General features: G+C 38.4%; 1 protein-coding gene across 2 annotated transcripts in view; it reads right to left on the reverse strand.

Annotated features, from left to right (window-relative positions):
* Positions 1-21,056, reverse strand: part of CNTN3 (contactin 3) — a 217,451-nt gene that overhangs the window by 62,585 nt on the left and 133,810 nt on the right. For both annotated transcript variants that reach the window (XM_029244094.1, XM_029244095.1), the window contains exons 10-11: positions 2,260-2,387; positions 265-440 (exon numbers count right to left, since the gene is read on the reverse strand). In XM_029244094.1, coding sequence (XP_029099927.1) covers positions 265-440; positions 2,260-2,387 — 304 coding nt within the window. The remainder of the gene's footprint in view (positions 1-264; positions 441-2,259; positions 2,388-21,056) is intronic.

Raw genomic sequence — 21,056 nt, forward strand, 5'->3', positions numbered from 1 at the left:
TAATGACAAAAGTACCGTGCAAAATAACAATTAATATAAACACAGCAAACATCGATTTTAATTAAAATTATAGTTTACGGGTTGAAGTAAATATGCTCACTTTCTGGTAATTACTATAATAAAATTAGATCATTACAGAATTGCAACCCCCGATTCACTCACAGAACAGACATTACTGGAGTAACAGGTATGTGCCCGATGTTCCTTTAGGGACAATATGTCAGAGACAGATGTAAAAAGCATGAGGAAAGTGTCACAACTTACCCCACCGACTTTTTCAAAGTGAGATCCATCTTTCTTAAAATCTGTGAGGGCCCCATTGAAATACCAGGTAAACATGATGTCTAATAGGGGGTCGTGTTGCACCTGGCAGGGCAAAATGACACTTTCGCCCACTGAGACATCCATGTTGGATGGTGCCAAAGTTATTCTTGTTGGTTCTATTGGGGAAATAATAAAGTTTTAAGTAAAACTTCAGCGTTTTTATTTTGATGAAAGCAATTTTCAACAGGCAGACTGTTAATCTAACATAGTATGTATGTGTGTGTAGACATACATATGTGTCTATATACATATATACACCTCTGTATCATGAAGTCTTCAAGATGGAAAGAGACATTTTGATGCAGACCCATAACATATTTCATTGGATACACAAATTCTTGTTAAATGAATTAGGGTATCTAAATTTATGGGATATTGAAGTTTAAAAATTGAAGTCACCTGTAAACAAGGGTTATAATACTACTACAAAATCAATTTCATTTTAGCTTTATTGCTTCATGAAATATACCAGTAGAAAGAGAAACCACTGTATTTTCAATGACTGGAAAATGTATTACTACCAAAATTTAAATAGACTCAAACTTTTGAAAGACTACAAAAATGTTTAGAATAGGTAGGATACTAAGTTAAAATGTTAACTAATTTGTTTTTTCCCAAATGCAAATGTCCTTTCTATCATCACCATAGTCCTTCCATAGTTGGGAATTAAGCTTCCCTTGACTCCACTTTTCCAGCGCTGCTCCCCATTTCTTTGCTCCACGTTGTAGCAAAAGTCTTCAAAAGAGGCATTGATTATGTTTTCTACAACAACAATCTTCCTCCTACCCAAACCTGTGCAACCTCAAGCCTTTCCCATCTCAGTTGTTTTGACTGTTATTCTTCCTGTTGTTCACCAAACACTCTGCAGGCATCCTTCTCTTTCTTTCTCTCAGACCTCACAGTCAGTTTGCCAGCAACGCCTACTGACTCTACATGCAGAATACATGCAGAATCGAATCCCTTCCCATCAACTGCTCCGCTGCCACCCTCATCTGGGTCATTATCACTCCCACCTGGATTACTGCAATGTCTCCTGACGTTCCTCCCACTTCGACCCTTGACTCCTCACAGTCTGTTCTCAACAGAGCAGCTAGAGCAACCCTTTAAAAATATATTTCCGATCATTTCATTCCTCTGCTCAAAACTGTGCACTAACCTCGACTTTTCATGCCAACTAAAAGCTGACGTCCTAACAAAGTCTACAAAACCTCTACATGATTGTCCCCAAGAAATCTACTGAACTCCATCTCCACGAAATCTTTGTTCACATCTCTCCTTCTCTGATCACTTGGGTTCATGCTCCAGGCTTACTTCTCCCAAACACTCCTCTGTATTTTACAATCGTTTGCAATTTCTTTCCTTCTAAGAATTTCCTTGCCTTATATTCCTACCACTTATTTTCTTTCTACCTTTGGTAGAAGGTAAGCTTCATGTGGGCAGCATTCTTTGTCAGTTTGTTACTGAATAACCCAAGCACCTGGCACATGGTAGATACTCAATGCTTTTCTTCAATGAATAAATGAACAAACACATCCCCAATTCTAAGTGACTCTTTTTGATAGCAAGGGTTATTCCATGGACTCAAACATCTCCAGAAAATATCAAAGCTAATGGAAAAGGAAAAAGCGTACCCAAAAGATTTGACATACTAGAATAGCACGAAATAAAAGCAGACCAGCCACATATGCTACTTATAATTCTACTGCCCATTTTGACAGCATGGTAACTCACGTGTCCCTGGTACACACCGTGGTATACAAAGAAATATTAAGGATTGTTCCCTTGACTTTCACTTGTTAGAGAAAACACAAGTGCAAACGTAAGGTCGACCTTCGTAGTGCACTGCATATTGTGAAAAACATTTTTATCTTTGATCTTAATAACACACCACACAGTGTATCTCCCTGTAAAGCAATGTCTCAGAAATGCACCTACCTGTAACCACCAAGTGTGTTGTGCCATTTGCTTTCCCAAACTGGTTTTCTGCTATGCACGTATAAATTCCAGCATCAGCTTTAGTCACATTGGCAATTTTGAGTCCTCCATCTTTTAAAAAAGAAATTCTAAATATACAAATGAGACAAATAAATGTATACTAGTCGCTTTTTTTCAAAATAAATAGAGTTTTTGTTAACAGAAGTATTGTCTTAAGCTACTATATTTAAGGCAACATAAACCAGCCCTTAGCCTCCTTGGGTCTAAAGAAAATTAGAAGAAAATTTATACACACATGCACACAGCAGACTAAAATAGAAGCTCTACCAATTCGAACATTTCTTGATATTTTTACACAGTTTTACTTAACAGCATTACTTAATATTACATATGGTTTTGGGGATGCCTTTATCAATTAAGTGTGAAACATTTTCCAAAAATATGTGGTGAGGTAGATTACTCATGGGTTAGCCTTATCAATTTGGAGAAAATAAGAAGTAGACATGACACTATTTTCCATAAATCTGAAACAGTTTGTGAGAAATGAGAAACTCCCTGGTGTTTCATTATGAACTTCAGAGAGTCAGATCTAACCTAGTATAAATCCATATTTTGCAAAAGAACATCTGCATGGTCACCCATGAACTACTGCAAAAATGTGGGCAACGTAAATGAACACATCTGAGTTTCTAAGCATACGCTTAAAGTACTTAAAGCTTTTGGTCTAACTAATTAACTAAGGAAACAGAAATGAACTTTACATGAGCTAGACACTATGAGAGTCTCTGAGATCACAGTGTGAGCAAGTCAGGAAGTCCCCACCTAAGAAGAACTACAATCCTGCAGCCTGTGGAACAAAAACCAAATTCACAGAAACATAGACAAGATGAAAAGGCAGAGGGCTATGTACCAGATGAAGGAACAAGATAAAACACCAGAAAAACAACTAAATGAAGTGGAGATAGGCAACCTTCCAGAAAAAGAATTCAGAATAATGATAGTGAAGATGATCCAGGACCTCAGAAAATGAATGGAGGCAAAGATCGAGAAAATGCAAGAAATGTTAAACAAAGGTCTAGAAGAATTAAAGAACAAACAAACAGAGATGAACAATTCAGTAACTGAAATGAAAACTACACTAGAAGGAATCAATAGCAGAATAACTGAGGCAGGAGAACAGATAAGTGACCTGGAAGACAGAATGGTGGAATTCACTGCTGAAGAACAGACTAAAGAAAAAAGAATGAAAAGAAATGAAGACAGCCTAAGAGACCTCTGGGGCAACATTAAATGCAACAACATTCGCATTATAGGGGTCCCAGATGGAGAAGAGAGAGAGAGAAAGGACCCGAGAAAATATTTGAAGAGATTATAGTCGAAAACTTCCCTAACGTGGGAAAAGAAATAGCCACCCAAGTCCAGGAAGCACAGAGAGCCCCATACAGGATAAACTCAAGGAGAAACACGCCAAGACACACAGTAAGCAAACTGGCAAAAATTAAGAACAAAGAAAAATTATTGAAAGCAGCAAGGGAAAAATGACAAATAACATACAAGGGAACTCCCGTAAGGTTAACAGCTGATTTCTCAGCAGAAACTCTACAAGCCAGAAGGGAGTGGCATGATATACTTACAGTGATGAAAGGGAAGAACCTACAACCAAGATTACTCTGCCCGGCAAGAATCTCATTCAGACTTGATGGAGAAATCAAAAGCTTTACACACAAGCAAAAGCTAAGAGAATTTAGCATGACCAAACCAGCTGTACAATAAAGGCTAAAGGAACTTCTCTAAGTGGGAAACACAAGAGAAGAAAAGGATTTACAAAAACAAACCCAAAACAATTAAGAAAATGGTCATAGGAACATACATATCGATTAACTACCTTAAACGTGAATGGATTAAATGCTCCAACCAAAAGACACAAGCTTGCTGAATGGATACAAAAACAAGACCCATATATATGCTGTCTACAACAGACCCATTTCAGACCTAGGGACACATACAAACTGAAAGTGAGGGGATGGAAAAAGATATTCCATGCAAATGGAAATCAAAAGAGAGCTGGAGTAGCAATACTCATGTCAGATAAAATAGACTTTAAAATAAAGAATGTTACAAGAGACAAGGAAGGACACTACATAATGATCAAAGGATCAATCCAAGAAGAAGATATAACAATTATAAATATATATACACCCAACACAGGAGCACCTCAATACATAAGGCAACTGCTAACAGCTATAAAAGAGGAAATCGAAGGTAACACAATAATAGTGGGGGACTTTAACACCTCACTTACACCAATGGACAGATCATCCAAAGAGAAAATTAATAAGGAAACACAAGCTTTAAATGATACAATAAACCAGATAGATATAATTGATATTTATAGGACATTCCATCCAAAAAGAGCAGATTACATGGTCTTCTCAAGTGCGCACAGAACATTCTCCAGGATAGTTCACATCTTGGGTCACAAATCAAGCCTCAGTAAATTTAAGAAAACCGGAATCATATCAAACATCTTTTCTGACCACAACGCTATGAGATTAGAAGTCAATTACAGGGGGGAAAAAACGTAAAAAACCACAAACACTTGGAGGCTAAACAATACATTACTAAATAACCAAGAGATCACTGAAGAAATCAAAGAGGAAGTCAAAAAATACCTATATACAAATGACAATGAAAACACAATGATCCAAAACCTATGAGATGCAGCAAAAGCAGTTCTAAGAGGGAAGTTTATAGCTATACATCCTACCTCAAGAAACAAGAAAAATCTCAAATAGACAATCTACCCTTACACCTAAAGGAACTACAGAAAGAAGAACAAACAAAACCCAAAGTTAGCAGGAGGAAAGAAATCATAAAGATCAGAGCTGAAATAAATGGAAACATAGAAAACAATAGTAAAGATCAATAAAACTAAAAGCTGGTTCTTTGAGAAGATAAACAAAATTGATAAACCAGTAGCCAGACTCATAAAGAAAAGAGAGAGAGGACTCAAATCAATAAAATTAGACATGAAAAAGGAGAAGTTACAACAGACACCACAGAAATACAAAGCATCCTAAGAGACTACTGTAAGCAACTCTATGCCAATAAAATGGACAACCTGGAAGAAATGGACAAATTCTTAGAAAGGTATAACCTTCCAAGACTGAACCAGGAAGAAATAGAAAATATGAACAGACCAATCACAAGTAATGAAATTGAAACTGCGATTAAAGATCTTCCAACAAACAAAAGTCCAGGACCAGATGGCTTCACAGGTGAATTCTATCAAACATTTAGAGAAGAGCTAACACCCATCCTTCTCAAGCTCTTCCAAAAAATTGCAGAGGAAGGAACACTCCCAATCTCATTCGATGAGGCCACCATCACCCTGATACCAAAACCAGACAAAGATACTACAAAAAAAAGAAAATTACAGACCAATATCACTGATGAATATAGATGCAAAAATCCTCACCAAATACTAGCAAACAGAATCCAACAACACATTAAAAGGATCATACACCATGATCAAGTGGGATTTATCCCAGGGATGCAAGGATTCTTCAATATATGCAAATCAATCAATGTGATACACCATATGAACAAACTGAAGAATAAAAACCATATGATCATCTCAATAGGTGCAGAAAAAGCTTTTGACAAAATTCAACACCATTTATGATAGAAACTCTCCAGAAAGTGGGCATAGAGGGAAACTACCTCAATATAATAAAGGCCATATATGACAAACCCACAGCAAACATCATTCTCAATGGTGAAAAACTGAAAGCATTTCCTCTAAGATTAGGAACAAGACAAGGATGTCCACTCTCACCACTATTATTCAACGTAGTTTTGGAAGTCTTAGCCACAGCAATCAGAGAAGAAAAGGAAATACAAGGAATACAAATTGGAAAAGAAGAAGTAAAACTGTCACTGTTTGCAGATGACATGATACTATATACAGAGAATCCTGAAGTTGCCACGAAAACTACTAGAGCTAATCAATGAATTTGGTAAAGTTGCAGGATACAAAATTAATGCACAGAAATGTCTTGCATTCCTATACACTAATGATGAAAAATCTAAAAGAGAAATTAAGCGAACATTCCCATTTACCATTGCAACAAAAAGAATAAAATACCTAGGAATAAACCTACCTAAGGAGACAAAAGACCTGTATGCAGAAGACTGTAAGACACTGATGAAAGAAATTAAAGATGATACCAACAGGGCTTCCCTGGTGGCGCAGTGGTTGAGAGTCCACCTGCCGATGCAGGGGATGCATGTTCATGCCCCGGTCTGGGAAAATCCCACATGGCGCAGAGCGGCTGGGCCCATGAGCCACGGCTGCAGAGCCTGTGCGTCCGGAGCCAGCCTGTGCTCCCCAATGGGAGAGGCCACAACAGTGAGAGGCCCGCGTACCGCAAAAAAAAGATGATACCAACAGATGGAGTGATATACCATGTTCTTGGATTGGAAGAATCAACATTGTGAAAATGACTATAGTACCCAAAGCACTCTACAGATTCAATGCAATCCCTATCAAATTGCCAATGGCATTTTTTACAGAACTAGAACAAAAAATCTTAAAATTTGTATGGAGACACAAAAGACCCTGAATAGCTAAAGCAGTCTTGAGGGAAAAAAATGGAGCTGATGGAATCAGACTCCCTGACTTCAGACCATACTACAAAGCTACAGTGATCAAGACAATATGGTACTGGCACAAAAAAAGAAATATAGATCAATGGAACAAGATAGAAAGCCCAGAGATAAACCCACGCACCTATGGTCAACTAATCTATGACAAAGGAGACAAGGATATACAGTGGAGAAAAGACAGTCTCTTCAATAAGTGGTGCTGAGAAAACTGGACAGCTACATGTAAAAGAATGAAATTAGAACACTTCCTAACACCATACACAAAAATAAACTCAAAATGGAGTAGAGACCTAAATTTAAGACTGGACACTTAAAACTCTTAGAGGAAAACATAGGAAGAACACTCTTTGACATAAATCACAGCAAGGTCTTTTTTGATCCACCTCCTAGAGTAATGGAAATAAAAATAAAAAAATGGGACCTAATGAAACTTCAAAGCTTTTGCACAGAAGGAAACCATAAACAAGACGAAAAGACAGCCCTCAGAATGGGAGAAAATATTTGCAAACAAATCAACAGACAAAGGATTAATCTCCAAAATATATAAACAGCTCATGCAGCTCAATATTAAAAAAACAAACAACCCAACCCAAAAATGGGCAGAAGACATTTGTAAATGTAAACAGACATTTCTCCAAAGAAGACAGACAGATGGCCAGGAAGCACATGAAAAGCTGCTCAACTAATTATTAGAGAAATGCAAATCAAAACTACAGCAAGGTGTCACCTCACACCAGCTCAACTAATTATTAGAGAAATGCAAATCAAAACTACAGCGAGGTGTCACCTCACACCAGTTAGAATGGGCATCACCAGAAAATCTACAAAGAACAAATGCTGGAGAGGGTGTGGGGGAAAGGGAACCCTCTTGCACTGTTGGTGGGAATGTAAATTGATACAGCCACTATGGAGAACAGTATGGAGGTTCCTTAAAAAACGAAAAATAGAACTACCATATGACCCAGCCATCCCACTACTGCGCATATATCCAGGGAAAGCTATAATTCAAAAAGACACATGCACCCCAATGTTCACTGCAGCACTATTTACAATAGCCAGGTCATGAAAGCAACCTACATGCCCATCGACAGACGAATGGATAAAGGAGATGTGGTCCATATATACAATGGAATACTACTCAGCCACAAAAAGGAACGAAATTGGGTCATTTGTGGAGACGTGGATGGATCTAGAGAGTGTCATACAGAGTGAAGTAAGTCAGAAAGAGAAAAACAAATATCGTATATTAACGCATATATGTGGAACTTAGAAAAATGGTACAGATGAACCAGTTTTCAGGGCAGAAATTGAGGCACAGATGTAGAGAACAAACGTATGGACACCAAGGGGGGAAAGGGGGGGGCAGGGTGGTGGTGGGATGAATTGGGAGATTGGGGTTGACATGTATGTACTAATATGTATAAAATAGATAACTAATAGGAACCTGCTGTATAAAAAAATAAATAAAATAAAATTCAAAAAAAAAAGTCCCCTCCTTCATGGAAAGAACAGTCTAGTGAGTGGCACAGACAGTAGATGATGAAATAGGTAAATGTGATAAGTTCAGATTTTTGAGAAGTATTCAGAAGTGGTGATACCATAAAAGCAATGGCTCTAGGGAGTGTTCCCATGAGAGAGTGCTTCAGAAAAGCCTCTTAGAAAAGGTGCCACTTGAACTGAGAAAGAAGAATGAGGAAGAGTTGACCTGTCATTAGTCTGATTCATGAATCTTTACTGCCCATCTTGTCTACCCAGAATTATTCTTCTTTTCTCTGAATCCCTATATTCTTTACTATCCATACCATGCATTTAATACTTAGGATGCCTTTTATCTTTTATGGTTCACAGCTTTGATACATGAGTTTAGTATCTATCCAAATGGATGGTAAACTTCTTAGAAGGTTTGCAACTCCAGCGTCAGCATAGCATGGTATGTGTAAACCGTCAATAAATGCCTCCCAATTCTGGGTGATACAGTAGAGCGGACAGGAAAGATGCTGAGGACATGAGACTAGAGTTGGAGGATCTTAACTCAATCTCTAAATATTACCCCATTGTTTGTAAGATTTTTAGGTGTGTGCCGAAAATGTGATTATTAGGACAAGTTTATGTATTAAAAATACACAAGATACGGATTTTATGTTTTATGTATATATGTGTGTGTGTATTTTTCATAGCTTGTGATTCACTTTTGCTTGCATCCTGGTTATATTTTCTTGGGTGAGAAAGTTGTAGGGGAATTGGAGGTGGTGCATAGGGACCTGTTTATGATCCTGGGTAGAGCTTTCCATGAATGTTAGTTGCTCATGTGATTTTTTTAATCTATCAAGATACATTTCAAATACAAGGGTTTGAGAGCAATGGCCTGGACAGCTAATTAGGGAACACATAGCACTATATTTCAATTTGAGGAACTACACTGAAGGGTTAAAAATTCCAAGAACTTTCCTAAGAAGCTTTAAAAGAGGTGCTATGTCTGATTTCCTTCATGAAATCCTGGCCACTCTGTTGGGTGTGAAGTGTAATCTGATCACTTTTTGCAAAGAGACGATCAAAAAAAATTTCTTTATATCTTGTCACAGAGCAGAGATTTTCTTAAACAGCGTGCAATAATAACTGAAAGAGGAAAGCCTGCAGGGAGGTACACATGAACGAAAGCTTTGGAAATGAAGACTCTTTTGAGAAACATGGGGAGTAAGCTAAGGAAATAGAAATCTGATCACTAACCCTGCCTTACTCCCTCCTGCCCAACCCAGGCTTAGACCCCTTTCCCTAGCATCCCACTGCCTGAAGGACGAAGACCACATCCTAAGCCTTAGCCATACCCTCCCATCAGGACCCCGCCCCTCTAACTACATAAGGCCTCGTGAATTCTACCCTTTGCTCTTCTCCAGTGTCACAAGCCTTCTTTTAATTGCTTTTATGCTCTTCTTGTCTTGGGGCCTTTATAAAACCTGTTCCTTATGTCTGATAAATGTATACTCAACCTTCAGATTTTGGTCACTTCCCTGAACCCATGCACTGGATTGCGTCTTCCTGTACTGATTACTAATCGTCTGTGCTTTTGTCATAGCATTTGGCAACTGGCCAATTACACACCTGTGTGCTTAGTTGACTAATATGTTTCTCCTCCTGTAAGCTCGGAGACAGTAAGGTCTCTTGAAGCAGGGAGAGTGAATAGTGTCTGGATTACTCACCACTGCATTCCTAGAGCTTTGAACTATTCCTGGCACAGAGGAGATGCCCCAAAATAATGCCTGTTGAATGAATAAGTGACTGTATGCCTTTAAAGAGTCACTGTGGAAGAGATGGGATTAGTGATGGCAGGTTGCAAGGCACTGAGAACTTTACAAATTACAAGGAAGTAAATTCAGAAAGCGTGCAGACTTTTACTCACACATATAATTATATACATATGCACATATGTATATATGTTCTCTATATAAATGTATGTGTGTGTATATATATATATATATACACACACATCTATACATATGTGCATAAATATATATGTGGAACAAAGAAAGATGAAGCAGTAGAGGGCTGGATGAAGAGAACTGAACAACTCCTAGGATAAGAGGACTGAAAATACACTTGTACTATTAAGGAAGATATCAATAAAGGGCAAGGGACTGAAAATAAGCGAAGCACAGGGGAAACGAGGGAGGGAGGAAAGAGAATGAGAGAGAAAACTTGTTGAGAAAAGTCTCAGAGGTGGAAGGAATGAGTATAAACAAAGGCAATGCTCCTGACCCATTCCAACTGTTAATCCTACTTGTCAAATTTTTGGCCAAGATCCCCAAAGAACATAGCCCTTGATCCACAGCACTGCTCAGTAAATTTTACCTACCATTGCTTTAAAAAGAAAGTGCAGATTTGCTAGAGATTTTCCTATGTAAAGAAAGCAAGCTGATATCAGAAAGACGGTTATCAGAAGGTCTTGAAGACATTCAAACGGTAAGGCAACCTTATCTGTTCTGAGATAGAGGGTGGAAATAGAATTGAAAGCTCCAGGAGGCTGGGCAATCAACCACTTCTGAGATTAGTAAGCAATAAAACAAAGTAATGATGTCTCTTGTTGACTGAACAAATATTCAACTTAAGCTTCTGATTTGGGTACCACAGAGCAGAGACGGGCAATTTCAGGTATCTTCCCAAGCTATGAACTTGTGTTAACAGTCAACCTTTCACTACAAATATAGAACTATTAGCAATGATGGAAGAACTAGAAATCCTTTAGTGTAGGAGGTTTAATAACTCTAAATGAGCAGGCCTAGCCTCATGACTACAGTGAGATAAGAAACAGTTTCAAAAGCAAGGCTAACACCTCGGGAGTCACACACAGAGTCCAAAACAAACATACTGACTCTCAAAGAACGAAAACTCTGTACATTGTAAAATTTTGAGCTAATTGGATATTTTCCTCCTCAACTGGTTCTTCCAGGAAGTTCTAAGAGGCCCACAGGGCATTTCACACAACATAAAAATAAACAATATTGAGTAAATGGATGGAGTAATTGCTTCTCAACAGAAAACCTTCAATAACCCATGCTTCCCTACAGAGATCCAAAGTGAAAATTTTATACTACTTCACTATAAATGAAATTGCTTTCTGAGCTTTCTGGGAACATGTTTTCCTGCAAATGGGTAGAGCTGAAAATGTAGATAACCATGAGTAACTCTAGTCTTGGCACAAAAAGTTAAATGAAGATTTATGAGATTAATATTCAGAAATGTGGTACTCCAGGTTGCTTTGAAACATGTGCAATTTTAATCACTGTGGCATTTTAACTCCTCGATCAGTTTTATAATATACCTTTTTATGTACCCTTTTATTGGTTTTCTCCTTTTGTAGGAAAAGAGGTTATTTCACTTAACTTCACGCAGCCTGTGGTTAGTTTGGGATAAGTAAACTTAATTGCTCTAAGCTGGTCTAATGGTCCATGCTGTAGTTCAGTGATGGAATTGAATGTATGGCTGTTAAGAAACCCTGTTTGCTCTGAAAGTAGACTGTTGTCTAGGCAACGTTGACCTATACTGTATGATGACATTTAAGCACCCATAATAAGACACTATGTTTTAGAATGAGAAAGGTATGCAGTATTATGCACGCAAGGCAGGATTTCTGAAAACATTCTTTTCCCCCTGCCTATTTCCTGAATATTACAGTACTTTATTCAACTTGAATTTTAACAAACACACTGCAACTCTACATTTTCTCAGGAAGCTCATCTCAGTGGAGATGAGATCACATGAGATTGTAATGATTAAACTGTTCTATAGAAAATAACAAGGCTATCTTGGACTTCACTTTGTTAGTACATATTGTAAGAGACGGATGTTTAAAATTAGCTACAAGAGAAAAGTACTCACAATGCATATATGACAGGATAAATAATGACAGTTAAGAAAATCAAATATAAATTGATGAAAACACATGAGAAAATAAACACCAGAGACAAAGAGCATATAGTGTATATTTTCCTTTACAACTGATCTCATTTCCATATGCTTGGTAAATAACGTCTCCCCCTTGAGTTCAAAGATAACCTACAAATAGTATTTAGGAAAATAATATTAGCATTTTCATTCTTTTAGTTATACCATGTTGAGCTTTCATCTTATGAAGTAAACAGTGTCAGTTTAGTGATTTATTGGTTAGAAAGTCTGCAAGGAAAAGACAGGCAGAGTAGAGAAGATTCAGCAGTTAATTATCCTTTCTTTGAGTAAGCACCAGGCTTATAATATGCAGCTGTGTTACTTTGTTGGTTACACATGTTACACAGAACAGGCACCTGAAGTCCTAGAGAAACAGGGTGTGGCTCCACGCTGTAGCCAAGATAAATATACATTTTTCACATTCATTAATACTTCCTCATATTTCTAAGAAGAGAACCAACAATAAAGGAACATTTTCATTACATGTATAAAACCTTTCCAAATGTACATCTATCGTAACAAATATACTTGGAGCTAAATTTATTATGACAGAGACTCAACAGTTTTTTTCCTCCTAAAATGGACTCACAACTATAGAACAAAATGCCTCCAAAATAAGATTTCAAGTTTGAATGATTAAATAAAACTATTTATCTAAGTAATTCATGAGGCCCAGGCAACAGTCCATTTGAAACATTTAAATCCTCATACAACAGAGGATCTGCAAAAATTATAAATGCTCAGATGAGTTAGTAAAACAAACAAACATGACAAATCAACAGTTCTCTGATGGCTCATGTATTCAAAGATAAACTCGTAAAGAATACTTAATAAGATTCAAAGGGGCTCATACTCGACACTATTCTTCTTTGCCTGAGAGATTCATGAGTCAAAGCAATGCAAATCAAGATGTCAGCTGTAATACAGAGAAAGCTGACGCAAAACTGCTTAAGTGAGCAGCTATGGTTTCCTGACACTTCATTCCAGAATTAGGCAGGCCTAAACTTCCTGGCACATGCAGACGAGCCCAGGCCCTCCCTGTAAGGGCAAGCTCCCTTCCTGTATGGTAAACAGAACAGCAGAATACATTCATTCTCTACAGGCAGGCAGACACCAAAGAGAAAGAAGGAAGACGTCTGAGCTACAATGTCAAGGTCTTCCACCCAATTTCAGGAGTCTGACATTTTCTCTGGGGAAGGGTTGAAGAGAGACACAAGTGTTACCCAAATGGGTGTCCTTCCCCCTAGAGACTAGCAGTCCTGGAATGGAGCTCACCTCCAACAATAATGCTAGAAGCAAGATACCTTGTACGCAAAAGGGAAATTTCATTGATTCAAGGGATGTAGAAGGTGCTGGATACTTTTTGGCTGCCCAGAATCTATTCCCCTTTCTTTGGGAACCGACACAGATCTTCCTTTGGAGAATTCTCTTCCACTATTGTATGCAGTCTTTGTAGGAACCAGTCATGGGCCCCATCCTATCCTAGCCAAGGGGGAAATACCGGACACAGGGCAACATTTCTCAAACTTTACTATGCACCATTCGCCTGGAGGACTCAGTCCTTCAAATACCCACTGCTGGGCCCACCACCAGATAAGGTGTGGGACAGGGCCCCGGAACTTACATTTCTAATAAGTTCCCAGGTGATTCTGGTGCTGCCGATATGAGGACCACACTTTGAAAAACAGTCATCTAGGCTACGTCCTTTGGGCTCTCCCTCTGCAGACTTTGATTTGAGACACAAGGATGAAAATAATGACTAGTTTATTCATTCCAGCACTTGCCCTGACAAGATGGGGCAATCCAGGATTCCTGGAGCCACCTAGTTCCTGTCCATTCCTAAGTCAGTTTCTACAGCTAATCTAACAATTTTGTTCAATATTCTTGTATTAATTCTTAGCTAGAGTGCCCAAATCCCTAAAAAATACAAGTTACTAATAGTTGGTGACACACACATAGTATTTGTTCAATAAATATTTGTTGTCTTAATGAATATGAAGGGTTCTGAGACAATTTTCTACACAATTTTCTACAAGGTTCTATCACAAATCAAGAATGGCCCCCCAAACACATATCCTGATGTTGAGCTCTTGCAAGATGAAATGGTTTTAGCCCCACTATTTCAATTCCAAGGTCATCCTCTTTTATAGATGTCCATCAATATTTAAGTGATTCATTTACAACCTTATGCAGTGTTTCTAACCTTTCTGGGACACAAAGTTCTTTGAATATTTGAAAAATCTGAGGACTCTCTCGGCAGAACAGATAAACACATATACAACCATAACAATAACAAAAGATCTGATACGATTCAGGATGAATTGTCTAAGCTTCTGTGGACATCAGGTTAGCGACTCCTGCTAGCAATTCAACTCATCCAATGACACAGGAGTGCATTGGAATCTCTTTGTCTTGGATGCTTTAGTGTGAATCTTTTAAGATGTGCTTTATTGAGATTTTCTATTTATATGACTGTGTACATTTGATGACTGGCTCCTTAAAACTTATCTTGCACAGAAGGAGAGAGGGAATATTGCATAGCTCAAGAAGGTAGAGTCTTAGCTCAGACGTGTATCCACACACTGGAGTGGGTCCCAAGGTTTTCTGAGAAAAATCTCAGCCCCAATAACCTGAACTTTGTTGTCCCTCTTCCATGCAGAGTTTAATCACCATCATCTATTCAGACACAGGGTCTGGTGATCCATCACACCTCTAATAAGATGATATAAGCTTTAACACTAGTTCAGTTGACTCTTTAAGCATTTGACTCTGTATTTTCACAGCAGCACCTTCTCTTTACCTCAGATTCTTGACGCTGAAAATAACCTTGAAATAATTTCTATTTACATGCTTATTAAACCATACATGTGAGAAATAATATTCATGTAAGATGAGCTGAAAAACAGTGTCTATCTATTCCTCAAGTGTCTTAAGTCTTAAAACTCAAAGTTACCCTTGGATTATGAGAAAGAAAAAAAATTAAAATTCATATTTCATTTTAAGGACATTAACTTATATATTACTCAATGCTCTCTCCATCACAATCCATGGAATTTGGACATATCCATTTGCATACTTTTGCCTAGGAAGAGTTGCATATCTCCTTATCAAATGGCTTCATTCAATCTTACAGACAGTGTGGATTGTGTTATTAGCAGTATTTTTCTCTGCTCATTTGTTAAAAGTGTCGAGCCAAAATTGTGGATCTCAACTAAGCGAACGGATCTGTTGGCATACATTTGGTACACTAACCTCGGATATTCACTCTACAAGTATTTACTGAACATGTACTATGGACCATGCTCTGCAATAAGCAAAAAGGATTTACTGGTAAGAATTTATTCTGTCCTAATGAAACTTACATTCTAGGAAATTTGAACTCCGGCATATTTTTTGTCTTCAGTGTTCATTTTGTGTGTACTCTAATAAACTGTCCTCAAGTTCTTTTTGGAATGAGGCATGATGTTAGTAAATGAAATAAACTAGAAGACATAAAGGTATTAAAATGAGTAGTCATAAGAAAATAATATATAATAAATTAAGTAAGGTATAAGGTGTTTCAAGAGCCTAAACTAGAAAAACATATAATTTATATCAAGCTTTAAAAACTATGATTTTCCCATTTATGTAAATCAATAAATACTGCAGAAAATTAAGTGCCTAATACAATCTTTAAGCTAAAGGTGCTTCCTTCTTTAGCATTTGATTGTAAAAGGTTAGAAAATAATTTTTTCCCAGAACAAGACAGATTTTATATATTCAGTCCCAGTTACAGATGTTTTTTCAGAATTGCAAGACTCTCAAAGGGTCAAACGCTCTCGTGCGCCAACAAAAACTGCTCTAGCAATGACATCTACATTAAGACAGGATTATAAAATACCACAAATAATATCAGGAAGTGGAAAACACGTGCAAGTACAAAATGGTTGTTTTTTAAAATTTGTTAGGCAGTAAGAAATGTAACTCAGTGTACCAATTCATTAGTACTTACAGAACAGATCATAAATTATGAATAACTCCTTTCCAGTATAACTATGTGGGAGGCATCAACCATCACCAACAACAATGTGCGTGTTTATTCCTTTTTCACAGAAGTGCAATTGCACCTCACCTCATCATTCATTCAACCATTCTTCCATCCATTCCCCCCTATTTCTATTAAGGGCTTCAGGGAGGGGGAAGAATAAACTAAAATATAGCACTTTTCATATTTTAATAGGAAGCCTCAAGTAGAAATCTATAAAAAAAATTAATTTTATACATTTCTAAGAAATTGCTGCAATAAATTAGATAAGAAAATTATAGGTACTTTTAAGACATGGGAAGCGATCCAAAAAAGAATAAAATTCACTTCAACAAATATTTGTTGAGTACTTATGACACTCTAAGTGCTTTGAAAAACACATGTATGAGTAAGAACTAGCCCCTATCCTTTAGAGACTTTCAAATTAATGGCGCGGGGGGTGCACCACAGCTATCAATAAAATTTGATGCTTTGGTATGAAATTTTGTATCTGAGGTACAAATTCATCCAGCTCTACCTCAAAACACACAATATCCTTTTCTCCATTTCCTCCACTGTTACCCTAAATCAAGTCTCCAGTACATCTTACCCTGACAACTCCAAGTTGCCTCCTGACCAGATTCATTGCTTTCCCCCTTTCCCTCCTCAACCCACTCTCCACACTACAGCCAGTTACCTTTTTTAACCAGAGTACGTCACACCCTGTGTTAAAATCACCAATGACTTCTTATTCCATTTAAAATAAAATCCAGCAGTTTTATCACTGTCTTCAAAGGCCCCATTTCTGGATTCTGCCCGTCTCTGGGACCTCATATTTCATTATTCTCCCTTTCTATGCATGATTCTTCAGTCACACTGGCTTTGCTCCTGATTCTCAAATGAGTCAATTTCATTCCCATCTCCAGACCTTTGCTCTGTTGGGACCTCTTCCTGCGAGGCACATCTTCCAATTCTTGGCATGACCCATTGCTTCTTACTATTTAGTTCTCTGTCCAGAAGTTACTTCCTTAAGGAGGGCTTTCTTGAAATACCCTATATGATTATACACTTTTTGCCCTTAATGGCTAAAGAAATTATCTTCTTAACTTATTCGTATGCTGTCTCTCCCTTCTGCAAGCTCCACAAGGAAGGGACCATATCTGTCCTGTTCACTGTGGTTTTCTCCGAGCCTGGAACAAGGCATGCCAGGTGGGTGTGCCAGACTGTATTTCCCAAAGGTGGCCACAGTAAGATTTCCCATCCCAAATGCTCTCCTAGAATCTTGCTACAGTACTCTCCCATTAAGAGGTGGAGTCAAATCCCCCTCCTCCTGAACCTGGTCAGCTCAGTGATTCACTGGTAACCAATGGAATGCAAGGAAAGTAAGGTTTTGTGTCTTCTGAGCCTAGCCTATTCAACTTCCACCTTGCTTGCTTGAATATTCGCTCTTGAAGACTTTAGCTACCATATAAGCATTTCAACTCCCCGTGAGGCCACCATGTTTTGAGGGAACCCAAACTAGCCCATGTGGAGAGACCACATGGAGAGGATATGGGCCTGCCAGAGAGAAAGCAGTGCACGGCCAGCCCCCAGCAGCTCCAGCTCCAGCACAAGCCTGACTGCAACCACGTGAGACACTCCAAGCAAACACTGCCGAGCCAAGCCTTTCCCCAATTCCTGACCCATGGAAACCGCGAGCGATAATAAAGCGATTGCTGTTTTACACCGTTAAATCTTAGGGTGATTTGTTATGCACCAACAGTTAGTGGGAACAGTAGGCGCTGAATAAATATTTGATGAGTAAATGAATGTTGAAATGAATAAACATGTATGGAACAGTGACCAAGTCTACAAAGACAGAGAAGGTGAGAATCCAGGTGAGATGGCCTTCTGCGCAAACAGCCACAAAACACTGTGTTAAATGACACAGTTGGGCCTAAAGAAACCACAAGGGTAAAGCAGAAGAAAGTGCAATTAACCTCGCCTATTGGGCTTGGGAAAGGCTTCCCATGGTGAGTAATATTAAGCTGGGCCTTGAGTGATAAACAGGGGTTTGCAAGATAGAGAAGAAAAGACATTCCAGCCAGAGTAAATCACAGGAGGATAAATGCAGAGTGCAATGAGAATTCTGTTTTGTCCTCCTTTCTTTTTAAGAATTACTCAGAAGGCAACGGTAGGCACTCTTGATAATGTTAAAGGAGTCAATATTATTATTTTGAGAGAAGTCTCCTGTTTTTTTCCTGTCTTAAACATTATTACAAGAAAAAGTGCAATGGTAGTATGTTATGATATGACAGGGGTCCTCAATAAAATATTTTTTCTTTGACTTTTCAGTGAAAGCAGAGATACAGAACATTGACTGAGCCGTAGGAAAATGCATGTGGGATTTGGGGGCTTGAGTGAGAAATTCTATATGATCAAATGGATGTGGTACAGAGGGACATACCCAGTAAATAAAACATCTATGCCGAGCACGGTTATGAATTCATGTACCCAGTTCTAACACAGAACTGGCTGGAAGTAGATTCCAATGCCTAGCATTGGAATTCACTAACCTGCTTTCCCCTACCAAAATCATATAACTGACAAAATATTTTTAAAGGGGCCCTAACTTTTATAATCCATAAAAATCAAATTTAAAATATGGATTTAAGAACCACATGGTCATCTGTAAAATTCAGTTGATATAATTTTAGAAACCATTTCACAGCTGCAAATTCTTTAATAATATTTGGGTAGAATTTATTCATGGTTAAATAATGTAAAACTAATCTGGTTGTTGTAAAAAAGAAAGGTCTTTACTCACCTTTCTTTTAACCCAGTCTTGTTACTCTTAACGTATCTGAGAAACACGATGAAAAAAAAAAAATTAAAAACTGTAGATTTGGGGATTAGTAGCTGCAAACTATTATATATAGAATGGATAAAGAACAAGGTGCTATTGTATAGCACAGGGAACTATATTCAATATCCTGGGATAAATCATAATGGAAAAGAATATGAAAAAGATTGTATATTTTTTCTATAACAATCACTGCTGTACAGTAGAAATTAATACGTCGTAAATCAACTATACTTCAATAAAATAAATTAAAAAAAACTGTATCGGGCTTCCCTGGTGGCGCAGTGGTTGAGAGTCCGCCTGCCGATGCGGGGGACACAGGTTCGTGCCCCGGTCCGGGAAGATCCCACATGTCGCGGAGCGGCTGGGCCCGTGAGCCATGGCCGCTGAGCCTGCGCAGTCTGGAGCCTGTGCTCCGCGGCGGGAGAGGCCACAACAGTGAGAGGCCCGCGTACCGCAAAAAAACAAAACAAAACAAAACAAAACTGTATCAACAGTAGCAGGTCCCTTTTTTTAAGAGCCTATGTAGAAGCCACCAGAGTAGATGCTTCACATACTTTAAATCATTACAACTTGAGTCTACTGAGATAAAGAAGGAATGAATGTGAGAGAAATGGGGCAGGGCAGAGTTGGAAGTAATTTGTCCTTTCTCTGCCTGTCAGGGGAGATCAGGTTTTTTTAGCCAACCTCTTGCTCAGAGTTGGCTATGCCACCAAGCAAATGCCACCTAACAGACCAACTAACCCTGCAAAGTAAGAATTTCTGGCCCTGTTGCACAAAGTAAGGAAACCAAGGCTCGGGGGTTAAGTAACCTGCCTAATATCACACAGGTGGTATGATTTGACCCACGACTTTTCGACTTGGATGTTCTGCTCTTACCAAGTACTAAAATTAAATCAAGAAGCAAATAAAACTTACATTTAACTTCATCTGACACGGTGAATAATGTGCATAGTGATTAGTATACTGCATGTCAATCACGCATAAATAATGCATGTAAGTAATGATACAAATATGCAGAAAATTAAGCTGCCTGCGGTTAAGAGGAGAAGACCTGTAGGTCTCTGTTGGTGGCTGGAGAATGGGGAATGGAGGAGAGAAAGTGACTATGATCCCTTCCCATGAGTCCCATTTCAAACCCTTCCCATGAGTTGCATTCCAAACCCAAAGTCTTGGGTTGCATTAACTCCTCTCTTGATTATCTTCACTCTCAAATACTAGCTTAATCTTCTCATAGGGTGTGGGAGTTATGGGGCAAATGCACCGTTTCCTCTTCTCTTTCCAGCTGGAAGCATGAGAGAAATGGAAATATGGGTTGGGAAACAGAGAGACAGAAGGAGACTGTTCTCTATTCTCTGAAACTCTTGCATATTTACCCAGGCATCTCAATCTCGCCTTCAAAAAAAATTATCTTCCTTCGATGTTCACCTCCTCTGAAGGAGAGAGATGGTTCTCTATCTGGGAAGGAACTCAGCTTAGGCTTTCTTATTTACCTGATCACATGTGAACTTTACCTTGGACACAATTGGAATACATAACTGGTTTCTCCTGTCTATGCAATCGTTTTGTTCAAATGGTGTTTTCCCTACTTTTTTGCTTTCCTTGGTTTCACAGATCCTTCATCACTTCCTTCGAGACACCTCTCTGTTTGGAACTGCCTGTCCACTGCCCCAAGATGCTGGCTGAGACAGCATCTCTTCTCTGTGCTTCTTACTGGCTTATAAACACCCCATGAGAGACAGGGTGGCAATGTCCTGTTTCCTCGGGCCAACCTTGGTTTCTATGTGTTGTCTTGGCGGGAATTACTAACAGGGTCCCCTTTCTCTCTCAAAATGTCCCAGATTG

This window comes from Monodon monoceros, unplaced genomic scaffold (genome assembly GCF_005190385.1).
Source record: "Monodon monoceros isolate NGI ecotype Baffin Bay Population unplaced genomic scaffold, NGI_Narwhal_1 Super_Scaffold_3, whole genome shotgun sequence".
In the NCBI taxonomy this organism is placed as follows: domain Eukaryota; kingdom Metazoa; phylum Chordata; class Mammalia; order Artiodactyla; family Monodontidae; genus Monodon; species Monodon monoceros.